General features: G+C 33.8%; 1 protein-coding gene across 4 annotated transcripts in view; it reads right to left on the bottom strand.

Moving 5' to 3' along the window:
- Nucleotides 1-21,640, bottom strand: part of POT1 (protection of telomeres 1) — an 80,062-nt gene that overhangs the window by 21,677 nt on the left and 36,745 nt on the right. For all 4 annotated transcript variants that reach the window (XM_067042264.1, XM_059074083.2, XM_067042261.1 and 1 more), the window contains 5 exons: nt 15,571-15,701; nt 11,811-12,101; nt 6,949-7,104; nt 2,110-2,279; nt 910-998 (listed from right to left, as the gene is read on the bottom strand). In XM_067042264.1, coding sequence (XP_066898365.1) covers nt 910-998; nt 2,110-2,279; nt 6,949-7,104; nt 11,811-12,101; nt 15,571-15,701 — 837 coding nt within the window. The remainder of the gene's footprint in view (nt 1-909; nt 999-2,109; nt 2,280-6,948; nt 7,105-11,810; nt 12,102-15,570; nt 15,702-21,640) is intronic.

Below are 21,640 nucleotides of genomic sequence, written 5' to 3'. Positions count from 1 at the left end.
ATCAATCCACACATGTTAATTTAAATGCTTATCATTACTGATACAGAAAGAGAGTAAATACTCATAAAATAGATCATAGTAGGGAAGGAGTTAGGTTGTAAAAAAAAAAATAAGGCATAGAAACATGACATAGTTCTAGGTGTCAGAATGTATAAGCAAATACTGAGACAAAATGGTAAAGAAAAAAATCTTACAGATTGAGTGTTTTAAAATTTAGATTTGAATAGTCACCTGTTCAGGTAGGCAATAACATAAATACACAACTGTTTGTTAATGTTTTGTAATTAGGTACTTAACTCAATAAAACTGGGAACTCTAAGATATGTATGATCAAAAAATACTTGGGCTATTTGAAATAAAGCAGCAAAATCAACCTTTGTTCTTTTTAGAAACTGACAAGCAAAATAGTTTACTAGGAAATAAATACAGATTTATAATAAATACATATATATAAACATTAACACTATGTATATCACAAATCAAGTAATCCCTACCACCCCAATTTGAAAATGTAACTATACAGGTAAGGGAGGAGTAACGTTTACCTTTGCACAGGACACTGATAAAGATTTAGCATGTTTCTTTACAATGCATATGGATTTAACAACCAAAAAAATAGAGATAGGAAGATATTAAAAAAGAGAATTTATGTTGATAAAGTCATTTTACTTAGCAGAAACTAAACTGGCAACATTAAAAATTATCCTTACTCATTAGGAGCATGGGATTAATAAATACCACTATATATAAAATAGGTAAACAACAAGGATTTACTGTAAAGCACATGGAACTATATTCAATATCTTGTTAATAACCTATAACAGAAAAGAATCTGACACTGTACACCTGAAACTAACACAATATTGTAAATCAACTGTAGTTTAATAAATTAAAAAAAACTGTCCTTACTTGAAATATTTGAAAAGCTGTCCTCATGTTCTGATTGACATATACCCTCTAAACACTGATTGGCTGGCAAATCTACAGATTCTAAAACCCTGTAATTGAAAGAATATAATTTTTAATTGCATAAAACAAAGTCAAACAATGGTCAGTTTAGCTCTACCCAAAGAAACCAAGAGCTCACTGAAATTGTATAAAAAATTCTGTGTGTGTATGCATTCTTCAGGAGGACTATAGTTTTTTAACAGATTATCGGGGGATTCCAAGAGACCCTCCAATTTTAAAAACCTAAGTCTAGAAAGACACAAGTAGAACAGTGGGATGATGAAATACTGCAAATAAGCTGGGTATTTAATGGATGACATTCTAAGTCAGAACAATCTCACTCTAGACTCAAGCAATGAAATACTATGGGGTTATATATTGCAATATGAGAAATAAAGTAGGCAAACTGACAGAAGGTTATTAAAATAGCTAATTTCATTGATGATAAAGTCATATTGATTTCAATATATTAAAACTTGGAAAATAGTTATGTCATTTCAATTTACTGAAAAGGACATTTTCTATAACTCTTTGAAAATATGTAGAAGAATTTTTATTTCCTTAGAATACGGGTCAAAGAGTTTCTGCACACATCACTAACAGGAGTACTTCAAGGAAATGGGAGCTGCAAGTGTAGCAGGATTTAAGGTACTATTCACTTTCTGGGCACACCTAAAAGTTTTAAAAATACATTACCCTGAAATATTTCCATTACCTATTTTCTCAGTTATACGCACTTTAAAAAGGCAGTATTTTTTCCATGACTGATCAAGTATGTTTGGCACCCTAGACATATATATCAAGTTTTCCAAACTTTAGCTAAGCTCCAGTTTCCACTGTTTGTTTCTGTACTTGGAGAAGGTGGCAAATGGTAGAAGAACATGAGTGCAAAGAGTAGAGGTAAGAGCATAAGTAACTATTGGAAAACCTAGACTATAAACCAAGCTCTGCTACTATGTAGCTATTTGAACCTACAATCACTTGATTTGTTTCATTTGGTTCATCTATTTAAAAAAATGAATAATGGCAAGGAAGGCTCTGAGGATCAATTACAAGAGACCTCTTAGAGCCCCTCTTCCCACCTCAGAACAATATTATCCCAGAAATCAGCTTAATTAATACCTTATTTACAATTTCTAAATAGGTTTATAATATGCTTACCTTTTCAGTTGATCCACGTCAGAGTTACTTTCTGGCAAGACTCTGATTCCCCGACCATAACTGGTGCCTCCATGGAGATGAAACTCTAGGGCTAAAAATGTTGCCAGGTTCTCTGAATTGACTGACTGAAGTTTGGTATGGAGGCTATAAATTCTAAGAAAGCTTCCAACCTAAAAGTAAATGATTTATTATTTAGAAAATGGAGAAAAATCAAACAACTTTTGATACAATATTTAACAACTAATATGGGGCACAGACCAATAACCGGGAATGTTGACCCATCAGAAAGGAAACTGGTATGTTCTACTAATGTGTACTCAATACCAGCCCCAAGGACACTGTAACAAAACCAAAACTTGTGTGTGTGCGCGTGTGTGTGTTTGTATACATACATATGCAGGTATAGATATGTATGTATTTTCCAAATGTAAAGGCATATTTCCATTTTAGAGATATTAAAATGTTAAATAAGATTGAGTCTTAGCATTGGTAAGATATGGTAGCTAAGAAACCTATTACCTAAATCAAATCCAAGCCCTCTATTTGATTAAGAAACCTATTTGGTTAAGGTTTCTCAAAATAACCTGCTTTAACTAATTTAAGGTAAGATTTAATTAAATATGATCACTAAAACACTCTCATTATGAGAATACTAGAAAGTGTGATTAAATGTGCCACTCTATCAAAATAATAAACTCCCTCTATTCCACAAGTTCTATGGAAAGAAAACTTCTGTAAATACTTTTGTCTGTGCACCATAATGTGAAACACCTTCTGTGAGTTCAAATATAGATTTAAACCAATTATAGTTTTGAACCAAATGTCCTATAATTTTAGAGGTTTTGCTAAACTTAGTCTTAAAAATACCTTTAATTATGGAGTATTTGGTTTTTTTTAATGTAGAAGACTTAAAAAGAGACAGATGCAGAATGTTTATTAAAGAAACTGACACCTACTCAAAGGAAGAAGCTATATTACCTAAATCACATTTATTTTTATGAAGAAAGAGTTATAAACAAAAGGAGTTAGTTACCAGCTAAGAAATTTAATTCATTTGTGTAAAGCAGCACTCCTGACTGCTGATGACTGTGGGACTACCATTCTCTTTTTTTCCTACAAGGTCAAGATTAACAGTGGTGAGATTCTGTGTAACAGAAAAGCTATACATGGGGGAATATAAAGAAAAAGAAGGTAGTAAACCAACCTCCCACCTCTGCTTATTGCTGTTTCAGTTCATTGTATTTCTCCTCATCACCCTCTGGATGTGATGGAGGAGAGAAATGAGGGGAAAAATAAGGGGAAAAAATCCACACTCCCAGAGCTACTCCTTCATTCTCAAGGATCTTTTTCCCATCCAATCAGGGGTTTTATGAGGAGGTAAGGAACTTAGTCTTTTCTTCTCTGACTTCTTCCACTGACAGAACAGCAGGGGAGCAGGGTAAACAGAGTCAGAGAAGGAAAACACACACACACACACACACACACACACACACACACACACACACACACGATGACAAAACTGATTTTCCTCATGGTCTCCAAAGTAAGATGATGGAAGGAACTATGTCTATTTCTATTTACTTTTATGTCATTCTTTTTGAACATTTATTACTCTGTAATTCTTTTTAATATATATATTAATGCAGTAAATGTATATAATCTACAAAGGACTTAAAGACGGCCAGACACAAGGTGAAAGATACCATAATCATAAATGAAAAGTTTCAACATTATAAAGATAATTTCCTAATTAATTATTCTTTAAAATCAATGCAATTTCTATCTAAATCTCCAGTGCCTTTCAAGGAATTGTAAAAACTGATCTGAAAGTGAACAGTCAAGTTAGTTTTGAAGACTGAACTGGGAGTGAGGGCTTAACCTATGAAATATCATTTAAAAATAAAGGTATGATAATTAAGACAGGCTGGTATTAATGCAGACACATATATGAACACAGGTAAATCTTACAAATATAATGTCAATGGAAAAAAGCAAATTATAGAATGACACATAACCATATGCGTTTTTCAGACAAAAGTACATAAAATAAAAGCATAATAAACACGGGTGTGCACACGTACATGTTAGGGTAAATAAAAGGATATTGGGGAGTAAAATTTAGAATAAGCAGAGGTACTAAGAAGGTTCCACATGTAGAAATTTCATTTCTTAAAATTAAAAGTACCTGAAATAAGTGTGCAAAACATTTAGAAATGTTAAGTTTGGACGATAGGCACATAGATGTTTGTTATACTATCTTCTTTACTACTGTATTTCATAGTAAAACCAAATTATACTTTAAAGACCAAGAGAGAATTTTATATATATAGGCTATAAAAATGACAAACTGTTATTTCCAGAAATTCCTTCTGGAGGCAGCATTGTATATTTTTTAAAGCTTGCTAAATATATTATAAAATGTGCCAGAATGCTCTGTTATAATAGACAAATATATAACAAACAAATCGTCTTGCTGGTAATAACCAAAAAACTATAAAACATACCTCTAAAAATTGTTGTAAATGCCCTTTTTAATACAGAAACAGTAAAACTAAAGCAAAGCAAACTGGCTATTAAGAAATGTTTATTCCTTTAGAAATAATTTAATATTCCTTATAAACTTTCAAAAATTTCCCTTTAGGTTTAATATTTTTAATGACCTGTATATGTCTGAAAATAACCAAACTATAGTTCTTGGGTCACTGAATGCCAAACCTAATTAGAACTACGTGTGTTTTATAATTATTTTTAAATTGTGTCAGAATAAGTCTGGGGATTGAAAATACACTGCTTTTGTTTGTAGACAAAAGGTTTGAAGTGTGTGTGTGTGTGTGTGTGTGTGTGTGTGTGTGTGTGTGTGTAAATGTCTAGGGAAGGAGATAACTTACTTAAAAAGCAGGGTTTAGGAAAAATGTTAAGCGCAACTTTAGATGTAAAATGTGTCGTATATAGAGTTCAATTATATTGTACTTTATAACTGCCTTAACTGTCCTCTTTATTACATAAAATAAAAATCACATTTTTTTCCTGTTCCTATTCAACAAAAATACATGTATTCCATGCATTTCAATATAAATATGCAATTTTAAGCAGTTATCGTCAAGTGGTGACAAGAATTAATTGATATCAATATCATTTGACTCTGGGCACTTCTTAAATAAATATGAAATGGTTAGTATAGAGGTTGCCTCAGAACAAATAAAATGTGATGTCAAGGTGCATTAAATAAAAGCCTACAGTTATATTACTTACACATAGAGAAAATCCTTTTCATTTTTCTATTACATTGTAGATAAATGTCATGATATCTTTAGAGAAAAATTAATTGCCCTACGTTTTCTTAATTATGTGTGCTCATAGCACCCTCTAGTGGGTGAGATAAAGCAGACAAAGGAGATGAAAAAAATTCACAGCGCTCATTGATTCATGCATTCACCAGCAGATATTATTTACTTAACCCTTACTACATGGAAAGCACTGTGGCAGGTGCTGTTCAGGACTTGGGACAAGGAAATCAGGACAAGAGAGAGGAACAAAAGACCTATAGAAACAGCATAGGGAAAGAGAAGGGAATTAAACAGTGCAAGTCGAATCTAAAATGTAAATCTTTTTCATTCGTAAAAGAACTCTGTGTTTTAAAAAGGCTTTAGAATTGGCTTTATCATTACATTTATTTTTGAAATAAGCTAATCAATGCAGATAAAATCAAGGAAAAGCATCAAAAATATATCTTCAACAGTCAATTTTCTGATATGAAAGGTATGAACACACATAAAGGACAGAAGAGTACAGTTATCACCTTCCTTGACCTGGACTTTAACCTAATTTATTGAGTTGGGTGGGCTTCTTTGTAACACAGTATAAAAGTGGAAATATTTCCTTCTCCAAGAACGTTTATTTGCAAAAAAGAAACCGGGCACTAAAATTCAGATCTAAAAAAATTACAATTCACTTTCCCTATTTTCTTCCTATAAGTAGGTTATATAACTCCCTAAATGTAGGATGGAAGCTATATGCAATAAAGAAATTCATTTCTTTATACTGCTTAAGAAGATTAGCTCTGGAAACAGACATACGTTCAAATACAGGCTTCACCCAAGTAGCTGCGAAATCTTGGGCCTCTGAGAGCCTCAGTTTTCTCATTTGTAAAACAGAAATGATGATAGTACCTACTGCACAAGACCTACTGCTAAATACATATGAAGTGCTTTAACAAATGTTACTATCATCATTAGCAGTGACAGCATTCTTTGCAAGAAAGGTTACTTGCAAATAAAAGACATGGTAAAATGAAGAAAAATATTCCTTAAAATGTTATTGATAAGCAAGAAGTGCCAAAACTAAGCAGCGTTATTTTACCTAGAAAACTGCATCTCAAAAAGTGAGCAAATTCTAATAAACTGCATGGTACACACAGACAACTTATCAATATATTTTAGAGGTAGATTAACAATTTCTTAGACTAGTGAGTAAAAAGTTAAAGACTGGATTTTATCAAACCAAGTAAAAGAGCTTATCATTTAAGTTTACAAATATTTTATACATCCTTTGTTATTTTAAAGCAAATTTTATTGCAGAAAAACATTTTTCTTTCTTATTTCCATAGTAAAATTGGGCACAGCTTTAAGATATTCAGGAAACATTCTTTAACTTTAAAAAAGCTGTTCAAACCATTATAATTTAATATATCATCTAATAATTTAAATACATATTTTACAAATTAAAGAAAAAAATTAATTTGGAGTTAATTTCTAGACCTCAAATATCATCTAACATGTGATTTATCCTAAAATTTATAAAAATACAAAAGAGCAAAACATGCTTGCTACGCAACATCACCTTTAAAGATTTGGCCACTTGAACATGGTTGTCATAGACTAAAATGTCTATTGTCAGGTTCTGCACCCGGTGGATGTGACTTAAATCACCTTCAAGAACAAGGTCTTGTATTAAGACTCTCCAAGATGGGAATGGGGTCCTGGTGCCATCCCATACCTGCATAAGAAGTAGAACAAAAGTTTAATGATCTTTTTGTAAAATTGTGGAGGCTAGAAGAGTTTCATTTGCTGGTGACATAGCTTAAAAGTAATTAAATATATTCCCCCAAATATCTGTTAAACTTTGAATATGATGTATATTCTTTCCTGATTGTAAAAGGACTACGTATGTATAGGTAATGAATAAAATGTAAGGAAAAAAATTCAAACAGCTATGAGCTTAGAAAAACTATTAACATATTGTTGAATTTACTTATCTTTTTTTTCTTCTATGTATTTATAATATATATGTCTTTTTTTCTTTTTACCAAACTGGCATTGTATTCTGCTTTTCATTTCTTAATTTATTGCTGGGCAGTTTTTCAGGCAATTTAGATATTCTTCTAAAATAGGATTTTCAATGGCTTCACATTATTTTACATTATAGATGCAAACAAATTTATTAAACCAATCCCTTTTTTGGCCTTTTGACTTGTTTCAAACTTTTTGCTATTTTAAATAATTTAGTAATTACCATCTTGTATATAAACCTTTACAAGTATCTCTGCTAATTTTCTTAAGTATAAATTCCCAGCTTTTAGGGAACTAATCTGACCTCTGCCCATTTTTCCACTTTGTTCTGATTTGGAAAAGGCCTTTGAAATCACAGATATGAATATTTTGTTTATGTTAGATGTTATGAACACAAGTGAATGACAATCACGGGTGATGGAAAGGGAAAGGTAGGTTGGATTGCTATTTAAGTCACCTTGAGGTAAGGATGGGAACAGGGGCCCAGGACGAGTATGCACTATCCCATCCTTAAGACCTGGGCTAGCCTGTGCTGTGCTAGGGCTGGAAGAGATGAGCTTGAGGCTATGCTATGCTATAACAGGGTGGGACAAAAGACATTTGGAGAGAGGTGAGAATGCCTCTGCATGTCAGAAGTTTGGCTGGGTAAGAGTGAACCATCTACTTAAATTGAAAACACGATGTTTCCTTTTTTTTTTTTAACTTTTTTTTTTTTTAAATTGCATTATAGTTGATTTACAATGTTGTGTTAGTTTTAGGTGTACAGCAAAGTAATTCAGTTATACACACACATAGACACACACACATATATCTTTTTCAGATTATTTTCCATTATAGGTTATTACAAGATATTGAATATAGTTCCCTGTGCTATACATAGGCCCTTGTTGCTTATCTATTTTATATACAGTCGTGTGTATCTGTTAATCCCAAACTCCTAATTTATCCTTCCCCCCATCCTTTCCCTTTTGGTAACCGTAAATTTGTTTTCCATGTCTGTGAATCTATTTCTGTTTTGTAAATAAGTTCATTTGTATCATTTGCTTAGATTCCACATATATGTGATATTATATGATGTTTGCCTTTCTCTGACTTACTTCACTTATTACTATAATTTCGAGGTCCATCTATGTTGCTGCAAATGGCATTATTTCATTCTTTTTATATGGCTGAGTAACATTCCATTGTATATATACACCACATATTCTTTATCCGTTAATAGACATTTAGGTTGCTTCCATGTCTTGGCTATTATAAATAGTGCTGCTATGAAAACTGGATGTATCTTTTCAAATTAGAGTTTTTGTCGTTTCCAGATATATGCCCAGGAATAGGATTGCTGGATCATGTGAACTCTATTTTTTAAGGAACCTCCATACTGTTCTCCATAGGGGCTGCACCAATTTACATTCTTACCAACAAATATGGAGGGTTCCCTTTTCTCCACACCCTCTCCAGCACTTGTTATTTGTAGACTTTTTAATGATGGCCATTCTGACCAGTCTGAGGAAGTACCACACTGTAGTTTTAGTTTGCATTTCTTTAATAATTAGTGATGTTGAGCATCTTTTCATGTGCCTGTTGGCTATCTGTAAGTCTTCTTTGGAGAAATGTCTATTTAGGTCTTCTGCCTATTTTTTGGAAAACACTGCATATCTTTACAGGTGTCTGCCAGTGTCAGATTACAGAGAAAGTACTGAATAATGTTGGTGACAGTGCTAAGTTGTAAATAAACAATCACGAGTTTGTGTCACTCACTCTGTTTCCTAAATTATTCAAAGAACCAGGACAATCACTTTGGGAGTAGTAACATTATGCCGCATTTTTCTTCACTTGGAATTTGTTCTTTCATTTTGTGTACATGTTTTTGAGACTTTCAAATGGCTTTATAGACCAATCCATGAGTCTTCTGAAGGAGGGGTTGAGAGAGTAGAGTATAAGTCAGACCTTGTGTTGAAATTCTGGAACTTTTGTAATCTTGTATCAAAACTCAATCTGTTAGGTATCTGCATATTTTATACAGATCTAATTCTTCTTTCCAAATAGATAACAATCACCGTTTAATAATCCTTCTTTGCCAATTTGAAATGTTAATGTTATTTTTATTATTATACCAGCATGGGGACAAGACAGAAAGTCAAGGAGAGAAATTTTTTACTATATATCCCTTAAAAATATCTTTTAAACTTCTGGGAAATGTTAAAATTACCTATCCCCAAATTAAATACCTTACTAAAATACTACCTCATACTTTCTATAATTCTGTTTGTTATTTTTTCAATTTCTTGACTTGAAAGATTATTCTGTTATACTGTGCTTTCTTTCCTTTGTTCATGAAGACATTTAAAGCTCTAAATTTTATCTTTGAGTATATCTCCAACCATAACCTTTAAGCTCTTCTTATTAACATTATAGTCTTAATAACCTATAATTAAAATTAACTTCTTTTAGAAACAACAGTATGTGGGGGAATCATATCTACTAGAATAATTAAAATGAATGTATTGTAGTTACTAATAAAGAGACCAATCTAATATTAGCATCATATCTCAGTTGAGACAGGAAATAATTACGCTATATTCCACGCTGACCAGAACTCATTTGGAGTAAGGTCTGGCTCCTTTTGTTTTCAAAACAAAATTTTAAAAAATTATTCCTAGTTTGGGATAGGAAAATCAACTTCAGAAAAAATAATCACTTAAAATTTGACTTCCCATAGATAAAATGAGCAAAATATTGCTATATAGTCCTCTCAATATATTTTTTGCTATGCATATAATACACTTTTAGTATATAAATGAAAGTACATTAATCACTAAAGAGAATATTGTGAATTTCTGTATCAATAAGTATATGTCTACAATGTCATTTTATAGTCAGAGTATTCCACAACACATAAATAATTCACAAAATTCTCTATTGCTACTATGTGAGTTTTTTCTGGTTTTTGTTACTACAAGAAATATAAGGATAAATATTCCTTTAACGGCATTTTTCCACATTTTAAATTATTACTATAAAATTAATTTATGAAAATAGAGTTGTTGAGACAAAGAGCATAGAAAGACTTGAGATTCTTTTAAATTGTCCTCAAGAAAGTCTTACTAATGTAATTTCTTACATTCACTTCTGAATGCTGTATTTTAAAATAATATCTGCATAAAAGCTGTTTTTACTTATCTGAAAAGGCTATCTATAAAAATGGGATGCAGGCATGTTTTCTTGCTTTAGAAGGAAAATGTAGATTCAGCTACGTCAGCTAAAAGGTGGCAGGTTTTATCTCAGAATTTAAGAATTTACACTCAATATAGCAGCCAAAAGGTTGAGAATACTTCTCTGCACAGCCGATTTTTGTCATTGGAAGTGTTCAGTGATTAGCAAACACTCATTTGTTAAATATGTCACTTTGGGCATAAAGTATGACTGGCTGACCTAAGATTCCTTCTCATTTTGTTTGGATGATTTTATGTTGCTCTAGCTTCAATTTTGTCATACTTAACTTATTTATGTTTTTTTATAGCATGCATTTACTTTTTCAAAGTATTCCATGTGTATATAAATATGTGCTATTTTCAACTTCAAAAACTTTGTTTTTTATTCAATAATTTCTATCTTCACTATTCTTTAATATGGGCAAGGTATAACTGATAATAATGCTAAACCTCAATATTTGTCCAAGGGCCACTGTACTCCATTTCCTGTTCCATCGTTCCAAAGAGTGAGAAGCTAAAGAAAGAACCAGAGAAGCAGGGCTGAAGCAGTGTTTGTTTAAATGCATCCTGCCTAGGCTAGGTAGGTGAGGATGGTATCAGACAACTGTACCCTCCAGAAGCTATTCATGAATAAATTGGGATAGGGTAAACAAAGATTAGATGGGTCTTATGGCACTTTTTTTTCCTGCAGATTTAAGAACAAAATAAAATATAACAAGAAAAATAAACACTTCAAAACCATCCATGATCTACCTATGAAGCAGACAGTGAAATAACATGGGAAAAGAACCCAACATCAGTGGGCCAAGAAGAAGGCAAATGAGTGAGAAGGAAGGCTACATCTTGAGAGGGAAACAGAAATATGCATTTTTAGAAATGCAACTTAAAAATAGCAATAGAAAACAACTCATTTTGTTAGTACTAATAAGAAATATATAAATACAATGTACACAATACTATATTTAAAATGTAGATCTTCATAGTAATAATACTATTTTTCTCTAGAAGTATAGGATATAGAAGAGAAGTTCAGGAGTAAAGTTACATAGAAATTACAGGCTCATTAAAAATGGTTAGATTTTAAGTTGTTAGTACACAGTATGCATATTTATTCCATCAGAATGCTGAAATATAAGCTCTTTACAGGCTTATAGGTTCATGGTAACTTACAATACAATTTCAAGTATTTAAAAATATCTACCTTTAGAAGAAATGATGCCCCATCCACTTCTGCTTTGCCCAAGAGCTGACAAGTCAGGTCAAAATACTGCATTGGCTGCACATCACACAATTTCACTAATGTTGAGGCAGGTGAAATATGAGTAGATGCCCAAACACGTAAGGCTTCTACCATTTTGTGGTCCTCAGCGGTAAAGTTAAAACACTTGCTTGAAGTACGAGGTATGATAGGAGCTCCCAAAGTTCCCTCAAATGTCAAAGACGCAAAGCCAGAGCTGGTGATACCTTGAGTCTCCTTTTTATACACTTGGATCTAAGAAAGTGGCAAAGTAGAAAACAAAACAGAAATAAACAAAACAGGTTACTGATGCGGAACCCTAGGAACTGGAAACACTTGTGAGATTATAAAATCTTGCCAGCATAGTTAATAGAGGACATAATTCTTTAAATATTTCATTTAATTAGCATATGACATAATAAAATCTACTGGGCTATATCAAAATCCACAAGCACCATGTAAACTGTAAAACACTATGCAAAATTATTTTTATTTTTTAAAGAGCTAGGTGGCAACCTCCCTAATACTATCAGGCTTGCAGTTTTACTAACAAAACGTTTATTAGTTTTTTTAGTAACGTATAATTTATAAAAGGATAATAAGTAACAGTTATTTATGAATATTATAGGGAAAATTAGAACACTTAAAATATAAGAGTTTGAAGTGAGTAAAATGCAGCTGAGGCTAAGGGCTCATCAGTCTGACTGAGACAGCTGGGATATGCCTTAAAAACATTGGCTTTCTGAATTTCAAGGCTCAGTTATTAGATGCACATGCATTTATGACCGTTATGTCTTCTTCATAAAGCAACCCTTTTGAACTTATGAAATACCCCCTTTAGTCTCCTGTAATACTGTCTGATATTAATAAATGTATTTATATATTTATTGGAAATTAGAAAATATATTGAACTGAATGATACTTAAGTTGTGATGTGCTAAAACTTGTTGGCTATAACTAAAGTAGTATTCAATACATAGAGAAAAAGTTATAGAAATAAGTGAACATTTTACAAAAGAAGAAAGGTTAAAAATCAGAAATTTATGCTTCTATCTCAAGAAGCTGCACAAAGAATATTATTTCAAATCCAAGGAAAGTAGAAAGAAAACATAAGGTAAGAGAAATAGAAACATACAATAGAGAAAAATCAAAGCTAAAAACTGGTTTTCTGAAGAGATTAATAAAAATGATAAACCTAGAATGACTGATCTGGAAAAAAAAAAGAGAAGAAACACAAATTATAATATCAAGACTGTAAAAATGGGTTTATCATTACAAATTCTATAAGCATCTAAAAGATAAGTAGCATTATCAATAAATTTGACAATTTGGATGAAATAAACTTTTCTAAAAATTATATATATCAAAGTTGATAAAAAATAAAAAATCTGAATGATCTCATTCCTCTTAAAGAAATGTTAATTCATTAATAAAATCTATTAATAAAGGAATCACCACGCTCAGATAGCTTTACCAGTGCATTATTCCAAGCATTTAGGTAAGAAAAAAAAAATAGTAATCTTGCACAAACTCTAGAAACTGAAAAAGAGGGCACATTTCCTATTTTCATGAGGCAGCAAAACTTTAATTTCAAAATCTGTGAAAGACATTATAGGAAAAGAAAATTACAGATCTAAATATGAAACAGGAAAATAATAAATGACCTCGAGGAAAACTTAGAAGCTATCTTCATGAAGTGAGTAGACAAAGAGTTCTTAAACAGGAAATTAAAAAGTACTGACCATAAAACAAAAGTTAATAAAGTAGACTATATTAAAATAAAGAACTTTTGTTCATCAAAAGACATCACTAAGAGGGTAAATAGGCAATCCATAGAGTGGGAAAAGATATTCACAGTCCATATACCTGACAAAAGATCTGTAGCCTAAATATATAAAGAACTTTCACAAATAATTAAAAAATGAAGTTAAAAATTCTATAATGAGCAAAAGGCTCAAATGAACACTTTTAACTTCAGAAAACATACAAATTTTAAAAGGTTCTCAATTTCATAAATTTTCAGGGAAATTCGAATTAAAACCACAATAAGATACTGATACATATGCAACAGAATGGTTAAAATTCAAAAAAATGGAAAACATCAAGTGCTGGTGAAAATGTGGAACAACTGGAATTCTCTTATATCTCTAATGGGAGTGTAAGTTGGTAAAAAAACACTTTGGAAAACTAAAGGCTAATATATGCACAACCTTGAACTCACAAACCATACTCCTTGGTATACAATCAACTGAAATGCATATATATCTATGCATTATACAATATATAATATGTAATATGTAATATATAATTACATAATTACATATAAATGTATATATTATATTACATATAATTATATATATTCAGTAAAAGGTATGTACTAGACTGTTTATAGCAGCATAATAGCCTCAAACTGAAAACTACCTAAACAACCAACAGAATAAATATATAAATTCTGGTGTATTCAAACATTGGCTGGACAGAATACCGTTTAGCAGTGAAAATGAACAAAGTAAAACTATATGCAATAGTACAGTTGACTCACACAAGCATAAGCCAGAAATTAAAACAAAAACAAAAACCCAAAAAACTATAGTGTATTTCCTTTATATAAAGAACAAATACATATGAAACTATATATGTTGTTAGAAGTTGTGAGATTATTTACTCTTGGCGGGGGGAAGTGTGAATGACAACCCCAGGTAGGGGTACAAAGGACGTTTCTAGAGTGTTAGTAACATGAGCATGCTAATACTGTGAAAAGAGAGATGTATATTTTACTTCAATTAAACAATAGCAGGAATTACAAATACAGTTGGCCCCTGAACACGGGGGTTAGAGGCACCGACCATCTGTGCAGTTGAAAAGCCCCTTATAACTTACAGTCGGCCCCCTCTATCCTCAGTTCAGTATCCATGGATTCAACTAATCATGGGATCCTGTAGTACTGCACTGTTTACTACTGAAAAGAATCTGCACGTCAGTGGACCCAAGCAGTTCAGAACTATGCTGTTCAGGGTCAACTGTACTACAGGAAACAGTAGTGTGTGAGAAATAAGCTATTATTTTGAAGTTTGGATAAGCCTGTAATATAGTGCTACAATAGTAATATTTCTAGTTCTCTTTATCTTTAAGCAAATGTTCTCCACTATTCTTCTATTCTCAGGGAAAAGGCATTAGTAGAGCAAGAGAATTATTTCACACCATATGTTCAGACTAGAAGACATCTGGACTATTGCACTCATTAATGAGCATCAGTGACCTTGAGGACCACAGATAAACTGAAGCATTAGAAGAAAAGACAACCAAGATAGTGAAGGGGTTGCATGGAAACCCATGTAACAAAAGCAAACTATGAAGGGACTGAGATGTTTAAAACCTAAAAGTCTGAAAATATTAAAGTGTTAAAAAGCTGATTTTAAAAAAATCATCACATACTATTTAATAGCTCTACCTTTTAATTAAATGTTTTCTAACGGAATGCAACTAGTCCGAATCGCGGCAGCTAACACATTTCTGTGGAAGGAGGTCAGGTAGTTTGCTCAAAAGAAGAGGTTTCCTAATGTAGATCATTTGAGGTTTGATACTATTTACATTTCTTCTTGTCTCTTGAAATGCCTGACGTCATGTTCTAACAAAGCAACCACATAATTAGTGTAACTAGTTTTAGTGAACAATACAGTGTTCTGTTCAAACAAATATAAGTTCTAAACAGTATGAATTATACCTTCAGCCTGTGAAAGCGAACAATATCTCCGTTTTTATAAATCATTGGAAGGGCTTCATAATTTCCACTAAAGAACAGGCAGGTTAACTTTACATGTGTCTGGTCCACAATTGTTACAACTGAGCAATAATCTGGAAAACACAAAAATATTTTACCTGACTTTTCGTATTTCAAAGCATTTGACAAAATAATACCGAGTTCAAAACACCAAACATTATTCTTCCCTTTAATCAAGTCTTCTAAGAATAGGATCAAAACATAAAGAAATTTTGTCTCTCAAAATGCACTGCCAAATTATTTTGCAAAAGTGTTCCACAAAAATTCATTTTAGAAAGTTTAATGAAACAAAAATAAAAACCGTACTTAATATGAATTGTCTGGAGGTGTAATAACTTTATTACCTCAAAGTTTAGAAACCATGAAGCAGATAAACATATTCAAATAATATAATTTCTAAAATAAACATAATTAAATTTAGAGTGAAAACAAAAAACTAGAAGATATTTGCAGCAAATGTGATGAAGAGTCAATATACTGCATAAAGATACTATGAAAATTGGTTATAAAACCCAGATTTTACAGTAAATATGAAAGTCAAATGAACAAACAACTCATAGAAAACTATATAAGAACAACTCAAAAGGGAAAATGATGGTTTGCTAGTTATCTATAAAAGGTTACACATTAGAATGAGAGCAACTTTATATAATTTAAGCTGGCAAAAAAACCCCACCAAATTTAATGATAGTTGGGCTGCCATGAAAACAAGTTAACTTCAATCACTGGTGGCAGCAAAAACTGTAATAGGTGCTACCTTTTAATATACATGTTTCAGAAAATTGCACACTGAGAGTATGTGTTGACTTCCTTCCTTCTCAGTAATATACTCAAGACAGTATAGACATAGAAAAGGATAAACCCAGAACAGTGAAGGGAGAGGAGAGGAGAGGGGAGTGAAGGAGAGGCAGAGACCATATCAACATATTTCAGGAAGTTGAGAAAGTAAATGGTTAAGGGATCAAATGGACAGAGGAGGATGCATCCGTTAGATACTCTAAAGTAGCTACAGCAAAGATGGCAGCCGTTGGGATTAACGGTGACAGTGAAAAATAAAGCCCCAATCAGGGCTCATGCAAAGTTTACACATAGGACAACTGTTTCAATGAGCACCCATCCTAACCCTCACTCTCCTTGAAAATAACTTCAGGTAGGCAGGTAGGGTATCTCAGTCTTTAACACCAACCCCTTCCTGCAACACAGGCTGCTTTCCAAGGAAGTTTCACTGATAGACCAGGAAGTGGTACGGCTTCTAATGAGGGTGTGAGCACCCAGAATAAATCCATCCGCATGATCACATTAGGGGGTCTACAGTCAGAAGGCTCTCTTCCCACCCACCTCCGACTGACACTTTCAATGTGCTCTATGTAAGTACTATTTGCCTCTGTCAGATTTCCAATTCAAAAAAGGAGATTAAGTTGAAAAAGCAAACGCATTATATACAAAGCAAAGGAAACAAATGTCTACAACCTAAAATAAACCGTACCTACATTTGTAAATTTGTAAACAGTAAACCATTACCAGACACAGAACAATACTGGATGGAAGGAAGGAAGGAAGGAAGGAAAGAAAGAAGGAAGGACACTGGGGAGGGGAGGAGGTGGAGGAGAAGAGAGGAGGAGTGGAGAGAAAGGGGGAAGGAATGGGGGAAGTGGGGAGAGAGGAAAGGAGAGGGGAGAGGAGTGGAGGGCAAAGAGGAGAAAGAGAAACCTGATTCTGTGAGGAGGGGACGATAATTAATTCAGAGAACATAAAAAACTTTAAAAACAAAACCTTAATAAGCATCTTCAAAAAGAGTAAAAGGATATTACATCTTCGTCTCTTGATATACAGGATCTTCTGGACACAATTTTAGTTTTGGAGTTTCCATTTTCAGTAGTTTTAACTATTTGTAAGGAGTGTTATTTCAGGACTTTTTTTTTTTTTTTCTCTCTTATCAGTCTTCCAAAGATTAAATTTTACTTATTTTTTAATAGAATAAAACACATTCTTCTTGTGATGATCATATGACTCTACTGTACCCTTTTATAAATCTAAGATACATTACAGAATGTTAGTCATCTATTTTCCTTTACCTCAAAATATTTTGCTATTTCACTATCCTATAAATTATTTCATCATTATTCCTATCTATGCTTAAAAAAGACTAAATTCATTTTTTAATGGGAAAATGAGAAACTTGCCTAGAGGAATGATGCAAGAGTGAAATTAATCATCCCTATTGCACTGCACTGCTCAATGTGTTATAACACCTTTCAAGAAGATATAAACCAAGTTTGAAAACTATCTTTGAAGTTTCTTCTTCAGCCTTAAGAATTCAGTTAAGAATTCAGAACTGAAATTTTTTTGCCAATAGTCACAGAGAAGAAAATCGACCAAAGATGTCCTTTAAATCATTATTAGATGGATCAGAAGCTGAATGCAAAGACAGGTAGCAGCACGTTAGACACTATGGATAATGATGAATGTACTTTGAATAAAATACAAATGCTCTGAAGGTTTTAAGTTTCATATCATTTCATGACAGACTAAACACAAGGGCAAAGAGATCACTAATCTAATGAAACTCAATTCAGGTACACATGATCAAACTTGGTGTTTTTACATTTTTGTTTCCTGGCAGCATCTGCAAAATCACGTATCACAGATTTATTTGTAATAGAATACACAAACTCACATTTCATATTTATACCAGAGAACTATTTACTACTTATAGTGTTATTTTAAGCTGCAGTGATTCTAGATTACTCCTTTCACTTTATTATTATTTTTTTTTTTGCGGTATGCGGGCCTCTCACTGTTGTGGCCTCTCCCATTGCGGAGCACAGGCTCCGGACGCGCAGGCTCAGAGGCCATGGCTCACGGGCCCAGCCGCTCCGCGGCACGTGGGATCGTCCCGGACCCGGGCACAAACCCGTGTCTCCTGCATCGGCAGGCGGATTCTCAACCACTGCGCCACCAGGGAAGCCCTCCTTTCACTTTAAATGCTTCACAATGAGCCACTTTTGTAAATTGGGGCTATAATACACCAACAAAGCTGCAAATATAGCAGGCATAAATAACAATAGCTGAATTTAAATGTTAGCCAGGACGAACTGACAGAGCCCAGTCTTTGTAGCATGTACATGACACTGAAGAATAGAGGGTCTTCCCTGGTGGCACAGTGGTTAAGAATCTGCCTGCCAATGCAGGGGACACAGGTTCAAGTCCTGGTCCAGGAAGATCGCACATGTTGCAGAGCAACTAAACCCGTGCACCACAATTACTGAGCCTGCGCTCTAGGGCCCGGGAGACAACTACTGAGCTCATGCGCCACAGCTATTGAAGCCCACGTACCTAGAGCGCGAACTCCAAAATGAGAGAGGCCACCGCAATGAGAGGCTTACACACCACAAGGAAGAGTAGCCCCTGCTCGCCGCAACTGGAGAAAGCCCACGTGCAGCAGCGAAGACCCAAAGCAGCCAAAAATAAGTAAATAAATCTATATTAAAAAAAAAGAATGGAATAACTGGGAAAAACAAACAAATAAAACCTGGGGCTTTAGTTAAAAAAAAAAAAAAATCAGGCTTAACCTAAATTTCAAAATATTGAAAACTGTCTCATGGTTTCGTTTTCCCTGGAAAATGCAAGCCTTCCCAAAGATGACTTGATAGATTGCAAAGGACTCCAGATGACACTTTGAGAAACACTGTGTAGGCCCACTGTCTAGAGGGTCTAATATAGGGTCTCCATTCGCTTTTGCGGTATCTTTGTACAGATTTAGGAAAAGACTCCTCTTTTTCAAATAGAAATACTGTACAACTTAGCTTTACAGAGGAACCTTACTGAGCCCAAGAGAGTAGCAGCCTTGGCACATACATTCTGGCCTTTTTTTTTTTTTTTCGGTACGCGGGCCTCTCACTGTTGTGGCCTCTCCTGTTGCGGAGCACAGGCTCCGGACACGCAGGCTCAGCGGCCATGGTTCACGGGCCCAGCCGCTCCACGGCATGTGGGATCTTCCCGGAACAGGGCACGAACCCGTGTCTGCTGCATAGGCAGGCGGACTCTCAACCACTGTGCCACCAGGGAAGCCCCATTCTGGCCTTTTAATACAAACCGCCAGAAACAGGGACACATGTGGCACCTGCAATGCACACATTTCTTCTCTAGGCCCTTCCTCCTTCCCACTCCCCTTGAAGTGTCTGTGTCAGGTTCCAAGTTACGGTGGGCAGGGACTGCTGAGAGAGGGAAGTGACCTCAGGGGATTGCACAAAGAGCAATAGAACAGGCGTGTGTGCCAGGGTGTGTATGTGCATGCTCAGAATTGACTGGGTCAAAGGGATGGCTCTACGTGCTGGTGTAGATTTATGTAGAGGAGGGCACTCCCCAGTTGCATTAGGACTTGGCCTGAAATCTACACGGGTGTGCTTTCATCTAAGTGACTCCGTGTGGATGAAAATGGCATCTCCTTAGACGGTGCACACTTGTGCACTGCATACATGAACTGTCATATGTTAAGTCTCTGTTCTTTCCTTTCTTTCTCTTTCATCAGAAGTACTAACAATGACTTTTCCCAAGTGCAAGCCAAAGAGACTCACCTGGTGCTCAAATCCTTTTATAAAGTAAGATTTTATTAACATAGAAAGAAAAAAGAGAATCTTTCCATAGAGCAAGAGTTCCGTGAAAGCAAAAAAACATCTACACTGCATATATATATAGAATGACAAAATACTGAGAATTTGTAGGCAAATAAGACTTAATTCAGTAAGGATCTTAATAGTGGTGGGAGTGGAGTGAATGTTATGTAACAGCAGAATCGCCATAGATACTAACTATAGGTGAATGACCAAGCTTGCATAGTTTGAATAAACCTCTCTAGAATTTAAATCTCCGTAGGTATTCCCTCCACCACCCTAAAATGCCAAATACCTCAGTGCTGGTTAGAATTTTGTATTTTAGCAGCAAGGAACCCTACTTAGTCTCTGCTTTACTGTTTTCCAATCCAATTTAAAAAAATTTTTACATAAGTTAAACTAAAAGTTTTTTGAGTGTCTACCTAGTGCTAGATATAGCTACTATTCAGGAAGAATATTAAATGAACAAGGCTTGGCACCTTCTCCTATGAAGTCTACATTTTCCTTTTATTGATTTACATCCTTAAAAACTAATGCTATAATCTCAGCTTGTGTGTTATTTTATATGCCAACATTTGCTAGTATATAGAGTTTATACTCCCTGTACATGTAATGACTCATCACAGTAAAGGCAGAATTAAAGATCCAGATGACATTTTCTAGAATAACTGGAAACTGACATTTAAGCTTGGCACTGGGTAAGTAGAGAGCCTTAAGACGGCCCCGGATCCTTGGTGAGCAGTACAATAAGCACTCATATTTTAGAAAAGTGGTGAAAACAAAAGGTTTTACAAATTTCACACCCAACCTTGCACTTCAAAACACAAGAGACCTTAAATTAAATTTCATACCATGACTGAAGTTTAATCAGAGTCTGAAATTATGTTTAATGTTAAAGAAGATATTTTGGTAAAAGGTATTTACAGCCTAAATACAGTTTGGGGTTATCAAATAATAATTAATAATGTGTAAAATATCACTATTCTAAATTAATTTATAGAAATGGAATAATCCACTTTAATTCTGACAGGAAACAAAACAAAAATACAGTACTTATGTTAGCAAGTTATCTTATTCCCAGGCCTATAACTAGGGGGAAATTACATTATTTAGCAGTCAGCAATTACTGAGGGCTTACTATATGACAGGTAGTGTGCTAAGCAATTTATATGCATTATCTCCCTGAATTCTTAGATAGTTGTATGTAAGTTTACAAACGAGAGAACTTAGTTTCTTAAAAAGTCTAGGCAAGGTATCCAAGTGTGAATGTCTTATAGGTCACATATAACTCAGCATATCTGACTCCTGTTTCTTCATTTAACCAGAATACCATGCTGTCTCCATGTTGCATGCTTTTTTTAAACATCAACAACAATCCCGAAGAAAGTAAAATATTACGC

The sequence above is a fragment of the Kogia breviceps genome, chromosome 9 (assembly GCF_026419965.1).
Source record: "Kogia breviceps isolate mKogBre1 chromosome 9, mKogBre1 haplotype 1, whole genome shotgun sequence".
In the NCBI taxonomy this organism is placed as follows: domain Eukaryota; kingdom Metazoa; phylum Chordata; class Mammalia; order Artiodactyla; family Physeteridae; genus Kogia; species Kogia breviceps.
Note: the sequence above shows the minus strand (reverse complement) of the source record. Positions and strands in the feature narration are given on the sequence as shown.